The sequence below is a fragment of the Phocoena phocoena genome, chromosome 11 (genome assembly GCF_963924675.1).
Source record: "Phocoena phocoena chromosome 11, mPhoPho1.1, whole genome shotgun sequence".
Classification (NCBI taxonomy): Eukaryota; Metazoa; Chordata; class Mammalia; order Artiodactyla; family Phocoenidae; genus Phocoena; species Phocoena phocoena.
This window is the reverse complement of record NC_089229.1, coordinates 18047961-18069867: the sequence shown is the minus strand read 5'-3', so window position 1 is coordinate 18069867 and position 21907 is coordinate 18047961. Positions and strand designations below refer to the sequence as shown.

The 21907-nt window shown below is 39.8% G+C and overlaps 1 protein-coding gene across 2 annotated transcripts; it reads left to right on the top strand.

Moving 5' to 3' along the window:
- Nucleotides 1-2614: 2614 nt before the first annotated feature.
- Nucleotides 2615-21805, top strand: TDG (thymine DNA glycosylase). 2 transcript variants are annotated; one of them, XM_065887273.1, is made up of 10 exons: nucleotides 2615-2793; nucleotides 10575-10711; nucleotides 12883-13124; nucleotides 13960-14029; nucleotides 15854-15989; nucleotides 16191-16273; nucleotides 16353-16447; nucleotides 18723-18894; nucleotides 19315-19440; nucleotides 19849-20241. In XM_065887273.1, exons 1-10 carry the CDS (start codon nucleotides 2771-2773, stop codon nucleotides 19977-19979), a joined length of 1215 nt encoding a protein of 404 aa, XP_065743345.1. In that variant the 5' UTR covers nucleotides 2615-2770; the 3' UTR covers nucleotides 19980-20241. The 2 variants fall into 2 exon arrangements, with proteins under 2 accessions (XP_065743345.1, XP_065743343.1); XM_065887271.1 differs by having other exon boundaries at nucleotides 2625-2793; nucleotides 19846-21805.
- The last annotated feature ends 102 nt before the right edge of the window (nucleotides 21806-21907 follow it).

Below are 21907 nucleotides of genomic sequence, written 5' to 3'. Positions count from 1 at the left end.
CTCCACAGCATGTGGGATCTTCCTGGACCAGGGCTCGAACCCATGTCCCCTGCATTGGCAGGCGGATTCTTAACCACTGAGCCACCAGGGAAGTCCAGAAGCTGAGGTTATTGATTTGAGACATTTCTTCTTTGCTAACACAGACATTTAATGCTATAAACATATGATGACCAGCTCTTTGGGCTTTGAATAGCCTTCTGTCTGAAGCCCTCCTTCCTCCTCATGCTCTGCTAAGGCTCACATATAGCTCTGAGAGGGTGGACTCTGGAGCCAGGTTGCCCTGGCAATATTCTTGACTCTGCCACTTAGTAGTTGTGTGAACTTGCACAAGTTATTTAACCTCGCTGTCAGTTTGTCTGCAAAATACAGATAATAATAGTTGCTACCTCTGATGGTTAATTTTATGTGGCAACTTAGGTGGACCATGTTGCCCAGATATATGGTCAAACATTATTCTGGATGTTGCTGTGAGGATGTTTTTGGATGAGATTAACATTTAAATCAGTGGACTTTGAGTAAAGCAGATTGCCCTCCATAATGTGGGTGGGCCTCATCCAATCAGTTGATGGCTTGAACAGAACAAAAGATCTCCCTGAATAAGAAGGAATTCTCAAGCAGATGGCCTTCTGATTTGAACTGGAGCATTGGCTTTTCCTGGTTCTCCAACCTGATAGCCTTCAAACTTGAGCTGTGGCATCGGTTCATAGGGTTCTCCTGAGAATTAAAAGAATTAATATATGCAAAGCACTTACAACAGTTCATGGTACATAGTCAGTAAATGTAAGCTGCTGTATTACCATCATTATTATCACCATTGTTATTGTTATGAATGTAACTGTTGTCATCCATTCTCCTTGTTGCTATGAGCTGTTGGCCTCCAAGGCCCCCATATGCAACAGAGACACTGGCACATTATTTAATCTTCCTCTTTAACACCTGTCAACAGGACCAACTACATAATTTGCAGACCCCAGTTCAAAGTAAAAATGCAGACCCCTCGTTAAATAATTATTTAAGAATTTCAAGATGGCAGTAGCAGAGCATTAAATTAACTAACTATGGGGCCCTTATAAGAGTAGGGCCCTATTCGACTACACAGATCACACACCCATAAAGCTGGCCCTGCCTGCCAGCATCAGAAGCGATTTCCTACCCACAACTCTAGCTTCCTACTTCTTGAGCTTCCCACTAGTAACCTTCACTTCTACTTAATTTTCACAATATGCTCGCCTAATTCATGCATTTAAAAATACATACAGGACAGGGAATTCCCTGGCTGTCCAGTGGTTAGGACCCCTGCACTTCCACTGCAAGGGGCACGGGTTCCATCTCTGGTTGGGAAACTAAGATCCTGCAAGCCGTGACATGGCAAAAAAAAAAAAAATACATACAGGAGTACCTCAAAGATGTTGCTTTAAAACTTTTCTGGATTGTGGTCCTGAGTGGTTAGCAAAACCAGAGAGAAAGAGAGGTTGGGCTGTTGTTAATTCATTCACTCAACAAATAATCACTGAATACCGACCATGAGTCAGGTTCTGAGTGACACCTACTTACTAGTAGGCAGAGTATTCGTAGACGTTCTGAAAAGTTTAAAAATGTTATAAGTTTCACTTAAGCAATTCATATAATACAAATCAATATTTCTGTATTTACTCATGAAAGCCCTTTCCTGGATCCTAGAATGAAGAAGACACAAGTGGCACAGAGCCTCAGCCATTTCCCAGCTCGTGTATTAATCAGTGAGAAATAAACCTTTGTTGCTGTAAACCACTGAGATTTTGGACTCACAGCATAAAATATGGAAAGCTAACTAATACAGCAGCCATGTGTCCCATCAGGCTAACGAAAGAAACAGAATAGCCTATTACCATTAAGAGTTATTTAATGGAGTCCTTGTACAAAAACCAGCGATTAACTTGAGAACTAAAGAAACAAAACCCAGCTTTAACAGACAGCGAGAATAAAAGAGAGGTTAGTCCGGAAGGTTGTAACGAGGAGGTGATGCTTGAGTACCATCTACTCTCACAGAGTTTAAACTTTTACATATTAAAAGTAAAGCAGAGAACGGTTTACGTAAAGTTCCACATTTTACAAAGCTGTTTTACAATCACCCTCATTTTACAGATTAGGAAAGTGAGGCCCAATATGGTACAGTGGCCAGGACTCCCAGGTTTTCTGATACCAAAGTCTCTGCTTTCTCCTACATCACAGTATTACTTGGTAATTAATGCAAATCGCAGTTTTTAATCGGAATAAAATTATCCAGGTGGAAAGGCCTGGATAATTGTGATAAGCATAACCGCCCCAGCTACATAGCGCCCACAGAGAGGACTTCCCCAACTCGCACGCACCGCCACCGGCCCACCACCGAAAAACCAGGCGGACAAAACCTTACTTCCCCAGAGCGGTCCCCCTCCCTGCCTTTTTATCCTCCACCTTTCCTGGAAGGCCAAGTGGCGAGCAGTAGAACCAACGAGAGGGGAGAGAACGTGATTGGACTGCCCTGCATCACGTGACAAGCACAGGGCGTGTGATTTGGCTCCGGGCAAACGGAAGCGCCAGACGGAGGGTGGGTCTGGCCTGGGGGGAGGGGGGACTAGAAACTTGGGGGAGGAGCTTGAGCGCCAGCCGCTGTCCCAGTTCTGCCAGCAATCGAATCTAAGTGTCTGGTTATTACCGTACCGCAGTACGTGCCTGGGCCGCGGTACTACAGTGTCCGGTCTCTCGCTTGCCAGGCAGGAGTAGCTGCGCGCGCGATCGGCAGCAGGGAATGGAAGCGGAGAACGCAGGCAGGTAAGGCCGGGGCGGGGCACCGCCCCTCCCCCCGCGCCCTTCGCCGGGTGGAGGGCCGCGGGCGCGCGCGCGCACGCACGCACGCAGGGGGTCTTTAAGGCCACGGCCCCAGTACAAAGGCCGGGGCCGCGCGTGCGCACTGGCGGCCTGCTCGGGCCGCCCGTTGCTTAGGTCTCTCAGACTGGGCGCCGCTTGCATCTGGGCTCCCTCCCCAGTCCTTCCCGGCACCCAGCCGGCTTAAAAATGCGATAATAAGCAACAAGCAGTCTCCGGTTAGTATTTGTTTCCGGTTACCTTTCTTGGCTATATTTCCCTTCACCCTCCATTACCGTGCGGAGCTGTAAGGATGTAGTATCACACGTATCACTCCAGGAGTTTTCATCTAAGAGTTGTAGATTTACTGTGTCTTCCTTCCTCAAAGGTGTGCGTCAGGGGCACAGGGTAGATAACATTGCCGCACTAGAGCTCTTGAATTCTGGGACTAGGAATAACACTCCCAAGAAGTCGTGTGAAATTATGTTCTAGTGGTCTTCGGGACTCCCTTAAGAATTTACTTGTAATATGTCGTTTGGGGAGTGTAAGAGGCGTGGAGAGTTTTGCAAAAGCAGAGATCTCGAAATTGGAACCCCAGACGGAAAGCCAAATGAACTAAATATGGTAACAGAGTCTTTAAAAAGGGAAAAAAAAAAAAGGTTTACATTGGAATACAGTACTGTTTGACCTAATGAAGAATTATCCTGACTTTCTGGCCATGGGGCCCTGAACTTGGGCAAGACACTAAACTTCTCTGGGCCTGTTCATGTCTGTAAAATAGGGCGTCTGTGGAATCCAGTTGTGACATGCTGTGAGTCGAGGTTATGTGGAAGGGGTGTGCTTAAGTAACCAACATAGATTGTCTTAGAGTTTAGGGAAGGAGATATATGTAGATAAAGTGCAGACTTCATCTTGACATTATGAATCAAATCCTGAAATAATTCCATTTCTTTCCGTGAAGAACTTTACAAATAGAAGAATTCACCAAAACTTGTGGAAATCACTCTCTGTGATCTTCGGATCTGAATTGAAACCTGGGTAACACCTTCCATGAAGTAAATTACAGTCATCTCTCCGTATCCGCGGGAGATTTGTTCCAGGCCCCTCGCGAACACCAAAATCTGGACGCTCAATACCTGAAATAAAATGGCAGAGTCCGGTCGGCCATCATGCCTGTTCCGGAATGCAGATTTGGGGAGGGCAGGTTGTTCACATTGTCAGACCGTACTCAGTGTCTTGCAGCAAAGTAATAGGTCTCTCTGGTACAATGTTTAGCTCAAAACTGTCTGACTTATATTTGGTCTTAACTTAATCCATTGGGTTATAGATCATTTTTTATTTTGATTTGCAAAGCTTTCACCTTGGGAAATATGGAGAATTCTGTGTTAGTACTCTCAGGAGTTTATCCTTGGGCATTCTGAAATGACTCAGGCCCCAGGTAATCCTGAGAAAGTGGTTCTCTGTCATCCTTGACTTTGTGCTAATCAAGGAATGGCATGGAACTTTGGGTATAGTGAATTTGCTATTTACTTTGGAAGATTAATTTCAAAAAATTCAAAGAAAAGAATTCCATAGATATAGCCCCCTTTTTAAAAAAAGAGAGAATATTTCAAGAGTCTAAACAAGTGCTTACAGTCTAACCAGAGGGAAAAAGGAAGAGGACCAGTATGTTTCTAATGAGCTCAAGCATGAAAAGGACGTTTACCAAAGATGGGAAGTAGGATGCCAAGTCAAAAATGACTGGAAAAAAAAAAAAAAAAAATGACTGGAAATGTGTGACACAGACCACCGAGAATACAGACAGTTAAGATTAACCCTCAGATGAGATTGGGCTTTCTAGAAATGTTAAAGAGACCAAGAACTTTTTTGAGTTAGTGTGGACAATAAGAAGGACAAGAAAGATTTGGGTTTTCTGCCTTGTTCACTGGCATGTTGTTAGTAGATGACAGAAAATATAAGCACTTAGTTCTGATTTTGATTTTTCATTTCATGTTAAGAAAAATGATTGTAGATGGAAAATGGCAGAATGATTGTTAGGTTTAAAGCTCAAGATCAATGAGGTCATTTAAGAGAACTTTTAGCAGCTCTAACAGAAATCATGTTTCCTGACCCAGATGAGTTGTATTTCAAGTGAGAGGCCAGATTACAGCATTCTTTAATAACTTGTAGACAACAGGAGAGGGGCCTAAAGTCCGAAAATAAACACATGGATCCCTTTTATTTTCCACAGGTGGAGTCTGTCGTGGAATTTATTGACTTTGATCCTAAATAAAATTTTTACTTCTCGGTGGTTATTGAACATATTTAAAAGGAACTAGTGACCACTAAGGTACAGTATAAGTTCAGAATAAAGCAAGACCTACCAGGCTAGGTTCATTCCCTTTTTGATAATGATACTAGGCTAGACAGCATCAGAAGGTGGATGACAGGGGTACCTAGAATATTTAATCATCCCCTGTTGTCTTTGTTTTTGTTACAACAAATGTATTACATAGCAGGCACTGTTTTAAGTGTTTTACATGTGTTAACTAATTTTATTCTCATAATGAATTAGGTGCTTCTGTCCCCATTTTACAGATGTGGAAGCTGGGACATTAAGAGGTTAAGGAACCTGCCTACAGAACTAGTAAATGGCAGAGCTGAAATTTGAACCCACACAGTGTAGCTTCAAAGTCAGCCTCCCTAACATCTGTACGTTTTGTGGGCAAGATAAGGATAGACTGGTGGCAATCCTCTTAGGTGAAATCAAAACTGCTTTGCTACTGAGAGTCAAGGCCAGCCTGAAGAGAGGTCTATACTGATGTGCCATGTAGTCCTACCCCAACTTTTCAGTGTTTAACAACTTCAAGGTGCTGACGGCATGCTGATAAAATATTTGAGTGACCCAACGCTGTGAGGGGTTTGTGGAATTGATAGATTGAGTCAGAATCCAGGTCAATCCCAACTGGCTGGAACGTGAATCATCTATTACAAAAAGAGGCACAATCCTGTGCTTAAGTATAGAAAGAACAGTGTTACAGGTATGAGGTGAGGGAGCCGTGATAAAGGGCAGTTTCCATTGATGGCAAATTCAGTATGAATCAACAGTATAAGGTGGGTGCCAGTAAAGCTAATGTAATGATTTTGTAATGTCTCCAGAATGAGGAAGTTGATAGCCCTGCTCAGTTTCAGGATGATGAGGCTATGGAGTATTTTTATTTTGTTTTATCCTAAGCACTAGAAAAATGACCAGATAGTGAGGAAACCTGAAATTATGCTATATGCACAATAGTTAAATGAGTTGGGGTTCTGGCTCATTCTCAGTTTCTTGTGTTTACAGTTTCTAGTAGACCCTGCACAGTAAGTACCCAGTAATGCATGGTGAATACACGCACTTCCACTTAGCAATATTGAATGTAGGCTTTAAATAGTTGTAATGTATTCCATCATAATTTATGTAACTAGTCCCGTTTAGTTGAGCATTTGGATTATTTAGCATTGATGGTTATTTTGTAAGTATTCAGTGTTGTGTATGCTTGTTTAAATGAAGGTAATCAAATGTTGGTATAGAGTGAATGTTTGTGTCCTTCCAGAATTCATATGTTGCAACCTAACATATGGTTAGGTTATTTGGAGGTGGGGCCTTTGGGAGGTGATTAGGTCATGAGGGCAGAGCCCTCCGAATTGGAATTAGTGCCCTTGTAAAAGAGATCCCAGAGAGATCCCTCACCCCTTCCCCCGTGTGAGGACACAGCAAGAAGTCAACCTAAAATGAGCCATAAAGCAGGCCCTCACCAGTCACTAAATCTGCCAGCACTTTGAACTTGGACTTCCCAACCTCCAAAACTGTGAGAAATAAATATTTGTTGTTTATAAGCCACTCAGTCTATGGTGTTTTGTATAGCAACCTGAACAAACTAAGACAAATATATTTAGAAAAAAAGCAACTTACATCTTTAAAATAGTAGAAAATAACTGAAGGTTAAAGAAATTGGAGTCATTCATCTTAGAGAAACCTTAAAGAGTTAGTTTTTTGGGTTTTTTGTTTGTTTTAATTTTTATTGGAGTATAGTTGCTTTACAGTGTTGTGTTAGTTTCTGCTGTACAGCAAAGTGAATCAGTTATACGTATACATATATCCTTTCTTTTTTAGATTTGCTTCCCATTTAGGTCACCACAGAGCATTGAGTAGAGTTCCCTGTGCTATACAGGAGGTTCTCATTGGTTATCTGTTTTATGCATAGTTGTGTATAGATGTCAATCCCACTCTCCCAATTCATCCCACCGCCCCGAGTTAGTTTTTTGAAATGCAGCAAAATCTGAATTAACTGGACTCCTTAGTCAACTCTGTCTGTGTGTGTGTATGCTTGTGTGCACACGCATGCCCGTGTGTGTTTTGAGAAAGACCTTTGGAAAATACACACTTTATCACTTTCAGACAGTGGTAAAAAACCAGGCCTTTGAGCACTGTTGTTCAGGTGAAGGGGGTGTAAATGGAGGCTAGGAGAGAGGAAAGGGTTAACTGCAGGAAAGGGGGAGAGGTGTCCAGAACATATGTGTGTGTGGACAAACACAGATGATAGGAGAGAAAAGTCAACAAGGGGAAATAAAGTCATTTATCATGCTCGGAAGTTTGATATCAGGGAATTATAAAAAATTAAAATGCTTTGGGGTTCGTTCCGAGTCTGGACAGGTTTGGTCTTATTTCCTACACTTTCTCCATATATGTGGAAATCACGGAATCTCACCCCTCATTTTCATGGGGAGGGAACGGAGGTCCTGAGAGGATGCTAAGTGCTCCTCTGTTGCTGTCTCTAATACAGAGAAAATTGGTGTTCATAAATATTGCAGAATTCTGAATTATGAAGTGGCAGTTATCCTATATAAATATAACAAATGTATTTAGGAAATGTTTTCACATTAAGGTTGAAATAGGTTCATGCTGCTTCCAAATTTAACCATTATTAGATAATAGAAAAGTAAATTATCCAGAACTTTAGTTTCCTAGCATTCAGGTTCATAAAGTGTTTGGTACAGGTGTAATGCTGTCTTCTCCAAGTAGTAAGAACGTTGTAGTCCACCCTCTTTCCTTTTGTTCCGGCTGTTAGGAAGCTGTTAAGATAATCAAGCTAAATTGAATGCTCAAAAATAGTACATTACCTCAGAATTTATACATTCTGTTTTTCATAGCTTTCTCTATTTCTTTTCTACTTAAGCTTACTGTAAAGTGCCAGGAATAATTTTAGAAAGATTAAGGGACACATCCATATTATAGCCAAGTTTCTGGATTTTTTAAAAAAAATTGATGCATATCTCTTAAAATAAGACCACATTTTCTCTTCCGTATTTTTCACTTTTTCTTCAGCCAGCTGAATTCTGAAATTTTGGTTTTCAGTTTCTGAAAGTCAGAATTTAATGACCCCTAAATATGCTAAAGGAGCCACATTTTGGAAATTCATTTTTTGAAGTCCAGAATCCTTTTGTAATGGGAATGGTGTTTCCCTTGTCTTCATATTTTTAAGAGTGGATTTTTGTGAAGTGCTCAAAATGGGACAAATATGTGAAACTCTGAGAGCCGTAACAATAAACATGGGGGAGAGTGAGACGCTGCCTTCCTGACAATGCGACACTCACTTATTGTGACCACATGAGTTTTCTTGTATATATTCTAGCTAAAAGGGGCTATTAGATCTCAGGAAACCATCACTGGCCACAGTCCGAAGTCACAGTGCGTTTTACTGGAATTTCCAAGGGTAGCCACATGAGATCTCTCGACTAACCTAGCTATATAACCAGCTCCTCGTTAGCATATCTCAGTCATAAACACAGCCAGTATTTGGACAATTTATCCAAAAGTGCTATGAATATTATTAAAGAAAAGTGTGAAAAAAGAGAACATTTGACTTTGTGCCAGGCAAGGTTTAAGCCCTTTGCTTCTTTTCAGTTTTACAACTTAACTTCTAGTCCTTGTCTACATACTTTCTCCATGAGCAGCCTTAGCTCACAATGTTATTTTGTATTCTTTTCCACTTTATTATATATTAAACATTTTCTGTGCTTTTACATATCAATAAATTTAATTTTTAGTAGCTGCATAGTAGACTCATGTTAATGTACTATAGTTTACTAAATCATTGTATTGTCTTTATTTTTTCATATAATTTGAAAACAATGTATTTAAAGAAATAAAACTCTTAAGATACATAGTTTAATATCTTTCTCACTAATTCTTCATCTTTTCTTTACCATCTTACCCTTAAAGATAGCTTGAAGCTAGAATGCTTCGCCATTGTTTTGTCCATTGAGATTGGGCCCCTGTTTTTCTTTGAGCATCCAGTGTTCTAGCCTAGCCACCCACAGGTAGTTTGTAACCCTGTGTCTGCCTGGGCCGTTTAAGTTTATCCTGGGGAATGTCTTAGTTTGCCTTCTTTTTTTAAGAACCAAGTTATTAAGGTATGATTTACATGTTGTAAAGTTCATGCATTTACCGTGGACTAGTTTGCCTTTTTAACCTCAGCTTTCTGAGCACCCTGTTTTCCTTGTCCACACATCACAGAAAAAGAAACTATTAAGCTTGCCACAGAAAACATGGCTTTTCTCTCCAAATGGTAAATGGTACTTATCCATTTTATTTCCTAGTGTTTTTCTTCCTTCTGCCTATTCAGTGGCATTTTTTTGGCGTCAGCTGTAACTCAGGTTTCATAAAATGTGGGTTTACTTCCCTAGCTTTGTGCTGATAGCAACAGCTTGGGGTAGTGGTTTATAGTCACCAGAAATATTTTTAGCATTTGTTTTCTGTGAAGGCCTGTGTTCCTTACATCGAACCGAACACTTTGAACAGAGTTTAAATCGTGTTCAGAAGAGAGGTTTAGAGTAGTCTTTTCCATAAATTCACAGATATTTATGGAAATGTCCATTTCTAGTCCTCATTTAGTGGCAAAAAACCCCCAGCAACCGTTAAAAAAAACAGATCCAATGAATACATAAGTAAACAGGCAAGTAAATCAAAAGAGAACCTTAAGTTCTTAAGGAATGGGGAGATGTTGGTCAAAGGGCACAAACCTCATGTTATAAGATTAACAGGTTCTGGGGATCTGATGTACAGCGTGGTGATTATAATGAATAGTGCTGAAGGATATACTTGAAAGTTGCTGAGAGAGCAGATCTGAAATGTTCTCACCACAAGAAAGAAATGGTAATTATGTGCCCTGGTGGAAGTGTTAGCTAAGGCTATGGTGGTAATCATTTTGCAGTATATGTGTGTCAGATCAACACTGTTGTACACCTTGAACAATGCTACATGTCAACTATATCTCAATAAGACTGAAAAAAAAAGTTTAAATTGCAGGGGATCTTTGTGACAAGAGGATTAAATACTGAAGGTAGGAATACAAATTATTTTTGTGGATATTTCAACCCTGTATGGGCTGGTGGGCCTTTCAACTGTCTACTAGAAAATTCCCATGATCTCATTTCAGGGAAGTACAGGCTTACCTGACAGGACTGGTAAGCTTTACTGATGACACATTTTGTCATTAACACAGTGTGAGAGTTAATTATAGATGGTTAGTAGGCACCCAGTAAAGGATGGGTAAATGTGTACATATGGGAAGAGATCTTCTTCCCCTCTTTGCTCCTGTTGTCAACTCTAAATAAATACTATAATCTGGTTACAAACATTTGGATCCTGACGGTTTTTTAGAGCTGATCATTGAACCTTACGTTTGGGTAATTTTGTCTTCTTGTCTTATCCTTAATTGTTCTTTCAGCTGTTCCCTTCAGCACGCGCAAGCTTTTTATACATTTCCATTCCAACAAACGATGGCTGAAGTTCCTATGGCAGTTATGAATGAACAAGAAATGCCGGAAGTTCCAGCCCCAGCTCCTGCTCAGGAACCCACACAAGGTAGTTTTCACCAGGATACTTGGGAAAATTAGCTACTGCATTAGCCAACATATTTAAGAAAGGGTTTAATGATGAATTTTTTTTTTTTGCGGTACGCGGGCCTCTCACTGTTGTGGCCTCTCCCGTTGCGGAGCACAGGCTCCGGACGCGCAGACTCAGCGGCCATGGCTCACGGGCCCAGCCGCGCTCCGCGGCATGCGGGATCTTCCCGGACCGGGGCACGAACCCGTGTCCCCTGCATCGGCAGGCAGACTGTCAACCACTGTGCCACCAGGGAAGCCCTTATGATGGATTTTAACTCTGTTTTTGTGTTAAAAAATTTAATCCACTTTTTAAGTACTTAATAAGTGCCAGGCACTGTGATAGGTTTTGGGGAATAAAAGAACATGGATCCTGCCCTCAAATATCTCCTAATCTAGTCAACATGGAACTCCTCTGTACACTAAGTGGTGCAGAGGGGCACAGGATGCTGCGGGGCTGGCACCTAACTTGGACTGAGGCTCAGACGCAGCTTCCCAGAGCTCTGAAATTCAGCAGTGAGGGAGTAGCACGTGAAGCACATGACAAATGGGTTGGGGAAAATTCCAGGCCAAGGGAGCAGTGTGCACCGAACCACAGACATGAAGAAGCATGACACAGTTGAAAAACCGTGATTCTGTGTTATTGGAGTCTGGAGTATAGCAAAGAAATGGTGAGAGGTGAGGCTGGATTAGGAGTCAGTCGAGGCTTCTTGTTTAACCTAAAGAATGTGTGTTCTATTCTGAAGGTGATAGGAAGCTGTTGAGAGAATGGAATTAGAGGGGGGCTTAAACAGATTGATATTTTAATATCATAGAGGATAGACTATAATAGAGATATACCATACTACGTATCTAATAATAATAATATATATGATAATATGGTAGAGAGCAGGGCAGAACTTGGAGGTGAGGCCGTGGTTCATGGATTTCTTGCTGGAAGTGAGGGAGAAAGAGGTACCGTTCACCAAGACAGGGAATTAGAAGAGAGGAGAACAGATTTGGGGGTGGATGGTGGAGAGGGTAACGATTTTCCTCAGCGTAGCAGTACGGTGTAAGGAATGTGCTCAGAGTTTCAGTTTTTGGTTGCAGGAGCACATCTAACTCCACTGCGTTGGAGATCCACCCTGCCCTCGACTCTTCTGTCTTTCCGGGCAGGGGCACTAGGACTTCTCCAGCCACCAGCCGATGGAGGTGGACCCCTTGGCATAGGGAGTGGCTGAAGCAGTGTGAGGAGGAGAAGAGAGGACGGATGGGAGGCTCAGTTGAGGAAACGCCAAATAGTAGCAGAATGGGATAGGGGCCCGAGAAATGAAGTGCCGCGGTAAAGCGTTTCGGATGACAAAATCAAGACCCCCTTTGGGTAATTTTATGACCCTGGTGCTTGTCCACAGGTAATTTTCCCCCAAGGAACATTTGCCATTGTCTGGAGATACCTTTGATTGCAATGACTGGCAGGGTGCTACTGGCACCTAGTGGGTAGAGGCCCCAGTTGCTGTTAAACATACTTGAATGTACAGGACAGGCCCTCACAGCCCCAAATCATTCAGCCTAAAATGTCAGTAGGGCCAAGATTGAGAAACTCTCCTTGAGGTCCTGAGATCAGAGCCCTAGTCTTCCCTTTTGACAAGTACTGCCAGCCCAGAGAGTCCATCCCCAGCATGTCTCAATTCACCTCTTCGACTGTGTGGGGAACAGGATATACGCTCAGTCCCTAAAACAAGCCCACAAGCCATTTGAGTTCTGCTGGAAATTATGGGGAAACTGAATTAAAATGTTTCCCTTCCTCCCTGTTTTTCTATTTATTCTTTCATTTGTTGACTTAACTATTTATGTATTTATATTTAGAATGCTTATAAAATGGTACACAGATACTTTGTGTCTCTGGGGAGGCCAAGATGTCCGGTAATAGTGTGTGGAAAGTCAATCTATGATTATAAAGGACGTTTCCTCCCAAGAACGGCTAGCAGAGGAAGGAGGGTGGGGTTGAGGCCACATAGACCCAGAAGGGAGGCGGAGGCATTGCAGAGGGGAGTGATGTTGGGAAATAAAAAAATAGAAAGGATGTTGATGGGGTGACTTTTCTGGGAAAGCTGCTAAAGCTTGTAAGTTAAGGTTTTTTGCATCTACGTCTTGGAAATCATTGTGTTTCAGAGACTCCAAAAGGAAGGAAAAGAAAACCCAGAACAACAGAACCAAAAACACCGGTGGAACCCAAAAAACCCGCTGAAGCCAAAAAATCTGGCAAGTCCACAAAATCAAAAGAAAAGCAAGAAAAAATTACAGACACATTTAAAGTGAAAAGAAAAGTAGACCGGTTCAATGGTGTTTCAGAAGCTGAACTTTTGACCAAGACTCTACCGGACATTTTGACCTTCAATCTGGACATTGTGATTGTAAGGATATTTGTTCTCCTTTGGTTTTATAAGTAGCATTAGTGGGTTAACTTTACTTAACCATATCCTTGCAAATAGCATTTTGCTGAAAAGAACCATTTCTAAGATCTTCTTGGTAGTAAATGGAGTCACCTTCTTAAGGTTGTATTGTATGGGTGAGTTTAAAAGGGTGGGCTCCGGGGCAGGGCTGTCTGCTTTCACATCCTGCCACATGGGTATGACCACGGACAAGCCTGAACCTTCCTAAACCCCTGTTTCCTCATTGGTGAAGCAGGGGTGATGAAAGGATGAAGGTGGATCCTTTGGCATAGGGATTGCAATTACATAAAATAACCCACGTGACTCACTTAGGCTGCGTGACGCCTGTGGGTTCTCCGTACATGATAACGCTGATTTTGGACTTTGATTTTTGTCAGTAACTTTGATTTTTGTCAGTAAGCAACATCAGCATGGAAACAACTGTGTAGATGATGTGGAGTCAGCTGCTTGTTGGGAGTTAGAAGCAGACTTGTGGCTGGACCTGGGCTCAGGTTGATTGGTTGCTCCAGCTCCTCTCTCTTTCCAGCCCAGTTGGGCGTGAGGCTGCTGGGGATATGAGGGAGTCAAACTGGTTTTTAAAAACAACACCAAAACTTTTAATATAAAGGAAATCTCTTTCCTCAAAATGGAATACTTTTTTCAGGTCAAGAGTTGGTACTTGATAAAGCAATAGCTTCTGATGCTGGATTAGATTTTTATTTTAATCAATTCAGTTTTATCCACCACTCCTCCATGGAAGCCCTAAGACTTAAGCCTACTTTTCAAGACTAAAATGTACAAACATTTTGTTTTGTAGATTGGCATAAACCCAGGACTAATGGCTGCTTACAAAGGGCATCATTACCCTGGACCTGGAAACCATTTTTGTAAGTGGTTACCTTTTTTATTTATTTATTTTATTTTTAAAAATATTTATTTATTTGGCTGCATCAGGTCTTAGTTGTAACACACGGGGTCTTCGTTGTCACATGTGGGATCTTTGTTGTGGCATGTGAACTCTTAGTTGCAGCATGTGGGATCTAGTTCCCTGACCAGGGGAAGGCCCCCTGCATTGGGAGCATGGAGTCTTAGCCACTGGACCACCAGGGAAGTCCCTGTGGCTACCTTTTTTAATATTTTACTTTTAAACTAGATATTCTTGTTAACAGTTTGGGTCTTGGGTTTTGTTTTTTGTTTTTTGTTTTTGCGGTACGCGGGCCTCTCACTTTTGTGGCCTCTCCCGTTGCGGAGCACAGGCTCCGGACGCGCAGGCTCAGCGGCCATGGCTCACGGGCCCAGCCGCTCAGCGGCATGTGGGATCTTCCCGGACCGGGCACGAACCCGTGTCCCCTGCATCGGCAGGTGGACTCTCAACCACTGTGCCACCAGGGAAGCCCTGGGTCTTGTTTTTTTAAAAACCAAATTGTGTTTTTTAAAAAGAAACTATATGGTTGAGTAAATATAATACATCTTTTCTATGTGTTTTTACACAAAAATAAAAGGTTTAGAAATGATCTGGCACTGTTAACATTTTGGTGTATAAGAGTGGCGGGGCGGGCTTCCCTGGTGGCGCAGTGGTTGAGAGTCCGCCTGCTGATGCAGGGGACACGGGTTCGTGCCCCGGTCCGGGAGGATCCCACATGCCGCGGAGCGGCTGGGCCCGTGAGCCATGGCCGCTGAGCCTGCGCGTCTGGAGCAATGGGAGAGGCCACAACAGTGAGAGACCCACGTACGGCAAAAAAAAGAGTGGAGGGGCATGAAAAAGGGGTACTTTCTCTTTTGTTTGTTTTCAGTGAGTTTTAACACCTTTTTAAAAAATGATTCTTTTTTGTTACTATTCTTTTATCTACAGAATAGTAACAATAGTACATCGTTGTGCCAGTACAGACAGAATACTTACCTTTCCAGATTTCTGCTCATCTTATTTCCTAGGAGAAATGAAATGCATTGGCAATCAAGCTGTAATAGTTAAGAGAGACTCTTGATTGGAGACATTCTCCACAGATGCTTTGTATCTAGCAGAAATTAGTATTGAAGACCCTCATACTTGTAGCGTGAGCTTTAAAACCAAGTATAACTCCTGTTGTATTGTCCTATATATAAATCGTCTTGTCTATTATAACACTGCCTAATAGACAAGGCGTGCAGTAGACAATCAGGAAACACTAGCTGATTAAGTAAACAGCATTAAAAACCTTTAGGACAAATGATAGTAATGTATTTTTGGAATTAATAACATGTTGTCTCCATTATTTGAAAACAAAATTTCTAGAGAAGTTTGAACTTTTCATTTTCTCCACTGTCAAGATGTTTAAATGCCCTGAGTCCATTGGTGTATGTTTATCTGTTTAGGGTTTTCCAGTGGCAGGTGGTGGTACTTCCAGTTATTAAAAAGCTAAACAGTGTCGAAGTTTACTACACTGACTAGCTGTGTACCCAACAAGCATTTACTTTGACCCCCTGTAAAAAGGAGAAAAATAATAGTAATATTTCATAGTTACGACAATTAAATGAGGTAATCCATGTGAAGGACTTAGCACAGCACCCAGCCCATAGTAATTGCTTGGTATGGTATTTGACCTATGTTATAATTTTTTAAATATCCGAAATCTTTTTTTTTTTTTTTATTTCAAGAGTAGACCCGCATCAATACATGGGGCAGAAAAACCTTTGACCTTCTACAGAAATAAACTGAACTCTCTTTTTCACAGGGAAGTGTCTGTTTATGTCAGGGCTGAGTGAGGTCCAACTGAATCACATGGATGATCACACTTTACCAGGAAAATATGGTATTGGATTTACCAATATGGTGGAAAGGACAACACCAGGCAGCAAGGATCTTTCCAGGTGATTGCATAACATTCGGTTTTTTAGGTTGGAACCTTGGTCATGCTGGGTGCCTCATGTACTCTAGGAGCATCCTATGTATCTAGTTTAAGCTGAGCTTAACAGTTATATGATTTGATCTTTTACAGAAAGCTATCTGAATTTAGCGTATTATAAATATTGCCATATTTATATTTTGACTACTTTTTAATTCGATTTTAGTAAAGAATTTCGTGAAGGAGGACGTATTCTAGTGCAGAAATTACAGAAATATCAGCCACGAATAGCAGTGTTTAATGGAAAATGTAAGATTTACTTTTAAATTTTATCTTTTTTCTTTGCTAACATTATGGGCAATGTAAATATGCTTGTATTTCATTTCAGGTATTTATGAAATTTTTAGTAAGGAAGTTTTTGGAGTAAAAGTTAAGAACTTAGAATTTGGACTTCAACCGCATAAGATACCAGACACAGAAACGGTAAGTCCTTAAAACTACATTTGTAAATCAACTAAATATGAATTTTCTCTAGCTAGTTTCCCCTTTTTATTTGTTCTGTCCATTTTTAATTTATGCCGTGAAAAAAAATACACTGTATTTTGTGGAATAATATCTACATATCAACTTGAAGTAACAGTTGCAAATTAATTCAGATACTGTTATAGTTTTATTCGAAAAAGAAACATTTGTCAGATAAATGTCTTTATGACATTATGTTAGTTATGTTATTGGGCTAAAATATCAGGAGAAGCTGGCTCACAAGCTCATTCAAAATATATTTAATGGCATATTCTTGTCAAATTCAAGTGGGTTAGCCCTTATTCAGTTGTGAAACAAACGTGTAAATATAGACATGATCCCAATTAGTGAAACTGCTAATCACCCCTCGTTTATATATCCTGACCCAATCTCATGTTAGAGCCATACAAACAGAACAGCCCCATCGCGGACAAGCATCCAGCCAACCTGACTGGCATTTGGTGCTATTGTCTTTATACATAAAGGCATCATGAAATAACACATTGGTTTTCAAACTCTATAATTTCTGTGGAGCTTATGCAGGCATTTGATTCAAAGTTTGCTTCTTAAATATAGTTTTAAGTTTTGTTTACAACTTTTAAAATAAAAATACACATGCACAGACCTCTGTGTTATAGACAGCATTTTAAATGACGAGAAGCCAACGTGCTGACAAGTTTTTGTGGAGACCTCAGAATAAAGTTTCTGCCACCAATATATATTTTAACTTCTTTTTAAATTTCTTCTGTTTTTAACTAATAAATACGTGATTGATAAAGTAGGTTGTAGCACTGGTCATTCTTTAAATTGCAGCCTACCCTTGCCTACTTGGGTAAAATTGTACAGATGAGTTCACTACTTCCTATAAAGTACTGCATTATTGTCCCTTAAATGCCAGATGCGGCTCAGGTGTGTCTCTTGGATGTGTGATCATAGTAGTGCAATAATAAGTGAACCTGAATCATATCAAGATAGGTAGTTTTAGCTCTTACAATGATCTGTGAGTGCATTTATCTTATAAAATTTATTCTTATCATGAAGTATTCAGAGTTATTGATGATGTTAGTGATCCAGCTTTGAAAAAATCTACTTTTTCAAGTTTCTGGATCACTTTAATTGAAGACTATCTTGAGCTTGGAAAATGTGCTGTTACAAAACCTGGTAGCATTTGCACCTACATATCTTTCTGAATCAGGATTTTCTAAATGCTGCATAAACAAAAAATTAAGTCAATAACGGTTTGTTTTTTTTTCCTGTAATATATGGTATAGAGGCCAATTTAAAATTTGTAAAAAATTGCAACTGGAAAGTCCAAAATTCAGCAGCCTCACTCTTTTATATAAGATATAAATATCCTTATATATTTTATGCTCTGTGAAGGACAATTTGTCATCATCATCCAAAATGATAAATGCAAATATCTTTCTTCCTAGCCATTCCACTTCTAGGAATTTATCCAACAGACAGACTCACACATATTCAAAATTAAATATATACAAGGTTTTTTACTACAGCTTATAATATTAAAAGATTGGAAACAACCTAAATGCCCACAGGTGGGCTCTGGTTAAATTATGAAACTACTACACAGCTATAAAAAAGGAAGCTTGTTTTACTCTGATATAGATACCTGATACTGAATTTGATACAGAATTATCTCTGAGAGACATTGTTGAGTAAAAAAAGCAGGGTGCAGGATAGGGAATAGAGCATGTTACCATTTGTGTGTTTTTAAAAGGGGTGAGGGAGAGTATATATATCAGATACATTATTTGATTGTATATTTATGGAAAACCTCTGGAACTAGCAATTGATTGCCCTTGGAAAAGAGAACTAGGTGGATAGAAACAGAATTTAGAGGAAAGACTTTTCATTGTATACTTAAAATTGTATACAATTTTTGTATACAAAAAATTTGTATACAAATTTTTTAAAAAAATACAATTTTTGTATACAAAAAATTTTTGTATACAAAAAATTGTATACAATTGTTCGTACAAAATTGTCGTTTTGTACGAACACTGGGGGAGGCGGGAAGCCTCATTGTTTTTGATTTATTGACTTTGTACTAAGCAAATATTACAAATTTGAACTCAAACACAGCTACTTTTATTGATTTTGCATATATTTATATAAGTATCAAGTTATTAACCGAAAGAAAGATTTTCTAATCTCAAGATGAGTGGATTCAATAGAATTGTAAGATTTCTATAACTACAAAATATTATGATTCTAGCTCTGCTATGTTATGCCATCATCCAGTGCAAGATGTGCTCAGTTTCCTCGAGCTCAGGACAAAGTTCATTACTACATTAAGCTGAAAGACTTAAGAGATCAGTTGAAAGGCATTGAGCGAAACACAGACATCCAAGAGGTGCAATATACATTTGACCTGCGGCTAGCCCAAGGTATGTTACCACTGTCACTCCTGTTGTTCGTTTCATGTATATCTACATTATAGAAAGTATGCTGTGAATTTTAAATTAAGCAGGAGAGAAGAAAACAATATTAGCAGCCAGAGTGCTCTGGTAACAGGTGTTAGTCACTATTAAAATCCTTTTCCCAAGGACTTCCTGTCTCATCTGAGCGCTCCTGCAGATGTCTAGGAGCCAAGAAACAGTGCAGCTCACCTCAAATTAAATCTAATAGGTTTTGACAGCTTTTATGAGTTAATTCGGTTTATTTTACAAAGTGTTTAAAGCGAAAGTTGTGTCTCAGATGTGACATTCAAGAAAAAGATTTGTTCACGATAATTTTTTTTGAATAAAGCTATCTTCAAAATTGTTATATACAAAATCAGTTTTAAATCCCTTTTACCCTTCTCACAGAGGATGCAAAGAAGATGGCTGTGAAGGAAGAAAAGTATGATCCGGGTTATGAAGCAGCGTACGGTGGTGCTTATAGTGAAAATCCGTGCGGTAGTGAACCTTGCAGCTTCTCTTCAGATGGGCTGAGTATGTCCCCTCCATCTGTTTGTTTCTTTCAAAGACTTGGTTTTGCCAGGATTGGGGAAAGAAGTATTTTTAGAGAGAATAAATTCCTGAAGAATGGGAACGGAAATACAAAAATCTATTTAGTGACTTAGAGTGAAAATTCGATTGTTATTTGGTGTTTAACTTCACAAGCTTTTACAGCTCATTTTCTTTAAGTCACTGACTCTAAGTCATCCTAAGTGCATTTCCCTCCTTGAATAACAAATGAGGATTTATCAGTCCATATCTTAAAATAGAATAGAAATTTACAATTGTATTCAAGAAGCTTGCTTAACTATTTTAATAACAGCTCTCTAATTAGATCATTTAAAGCTTTCAAAGAGAGTAAACTAACATTCTTCCTCCCTTCCCCCCCCCCCCTGCCAGCAGCTGACAGTGGAGGATCAACTTTCAGTGACATTCCAAATGGGCAGTGGATGACCCAGTCATTTACAGACCAGATTCCTTCCTTTAATAATCACTGTGGGATGCAAGAACAGGAAGAAGGAAACCATGCTTAAGAATGGTGTTTCTCTGCCCTGCTTAAATGCTGCAGTTTTAATGCAGTTGTCAAGAAGTGGCCCTCTTGACACCACCTCAAAGTGGTTTGTTAACTGAAGTATTTTATTCATATTTTACTCTGGTGATGTAATCATGGTACAGTAGAACTACTTACGGACCTAAGTACTTTGGAAGGAGAAAGTAAGAGTTTTTTGTGTATGAGTTTTTGTATTGGAATTAATCATCATTCCAGCTTTTTATAAACTATCTTTCATTTATGAAGAAATTGATTTTCTTTTGGGAGTCATTTTTAACCTGTAATTTAAAAATGAGTCTGCATATTTACACTTGATTATTAACTGTGCATAAACTTAGACGCACCGTTATCCCTTTCATGCGTAAGAAGGGCGTGCTGATGATAAGATTCCCACTGGTAAAGAGGCAAATGTGCTGATTTTCATCTGTGAGGTTAACCCTCAGTGGAGTCTCATTTGGTAGTTCTTAGTGGTGTTTGATGGGCTTCCTGAGTTGTATTCACACTCAGACCTCCTTGCTTTACCAGGGGTGAGCATTTCTGAGTTGCTTGGTAGTAGAAATGGAGAGTATGGCCTTGCAGCAGCAAGGCTAACCCGGCCTTACATGTCAGGGCCATGAGCCCTGGCTTTGGCCCTCTCACCCCCATGTGTTGGTCCTCTAGTAGGCAGACACTATTCTTCTGCTGGGATGGTTAAGTTCCAGAGAGTGCAGAAGACCTTTTAAATTTTGCTACTTCATCTGTGTTTTACTTGAGAAACGTACATTTGATAGGGAAGGAACTGAATTTCTCTCTCAGTATCTATCACCATTCAAATTTTATCTTCCTTGGCTTTAAGCATGTAACATGGAAATGATGAGAAATGAACTTTCAGACTGAGTAACAAGATGCTGGAGGTGTTTGATAATCTTATTTAAACTGGTGCTTTATGTACATGAGATGTACTAAAATAATACAGGATTTTTCTTGCTAGGTAAATTGAATAAGCCAGTAATTTAAAAAAATTCTTTCTCTTCATCATTGCTCTTTGTTACTGTGGACTAAGTGAACCTCATGGCCAGGTTACTTTGAAGTAATGTACCTTTGTGATTTTCTAATGCATTTTCCATGGTGCTACAAATAGTCCAGACTACTGGGCCTGGTGGATATCAAAGCTGGGTATTCAGAAATGCCAATTGCATTTACTCCTGATCACTTCTGAATATTCTGATTTTATACCTACCCAGGGAGCATGCTGTTTCTTGATATGAAAATATTTATGAGGTTTTTTTTTTCTAAAAGGTTATATAACCTGTTTTTTTGTAATAAGAGATACAAATTATTGTTGTGAATCTTACCATGCCTTTGTAGCTATAGCTATGATGGATTTTATTTTTCCTTTAGTCTAGGTAAAGCTGTGTAAAAGTCATTCGTGTTATTTAAATTACGTACTGTACTGCTGTTTACATGGATGTTTTGTGCAGGTGCTTTGAAGTGCCTTGCATCAGGGATAGGAACAATTTAATTATTTTTTTCCTGGGACTCTGTAAAGCATGTAACTAGGTATTGCTTTGGTTTTTAACAATTACAGCCTTACATAGATTTTTTTTTTTTTTTTAGTGGAGAAAATACCTTTTAAATTATGATGGACACGCACTAGAGAATGGGTTTGAAGATACAATGGCGTTTTTCATTAAATATGACAGATGAACAGTAAATGTTGATATACCCTATATACAACAATATGAGACTTTTTCATTAAATAATATCTAAAAAGTTTTAAAATTCATTTGAAAATCTGATGGTTTTTACAATAAAAAATATTGAAGATGATTATCCTTAAGTTGCATTGTCTTCTTTAGCAAGACGTACTGGTATTCTTTCCCCTCGTTAACCTGAGATCAGTTTGTCTTCTACTATATTTAACATGTAGAA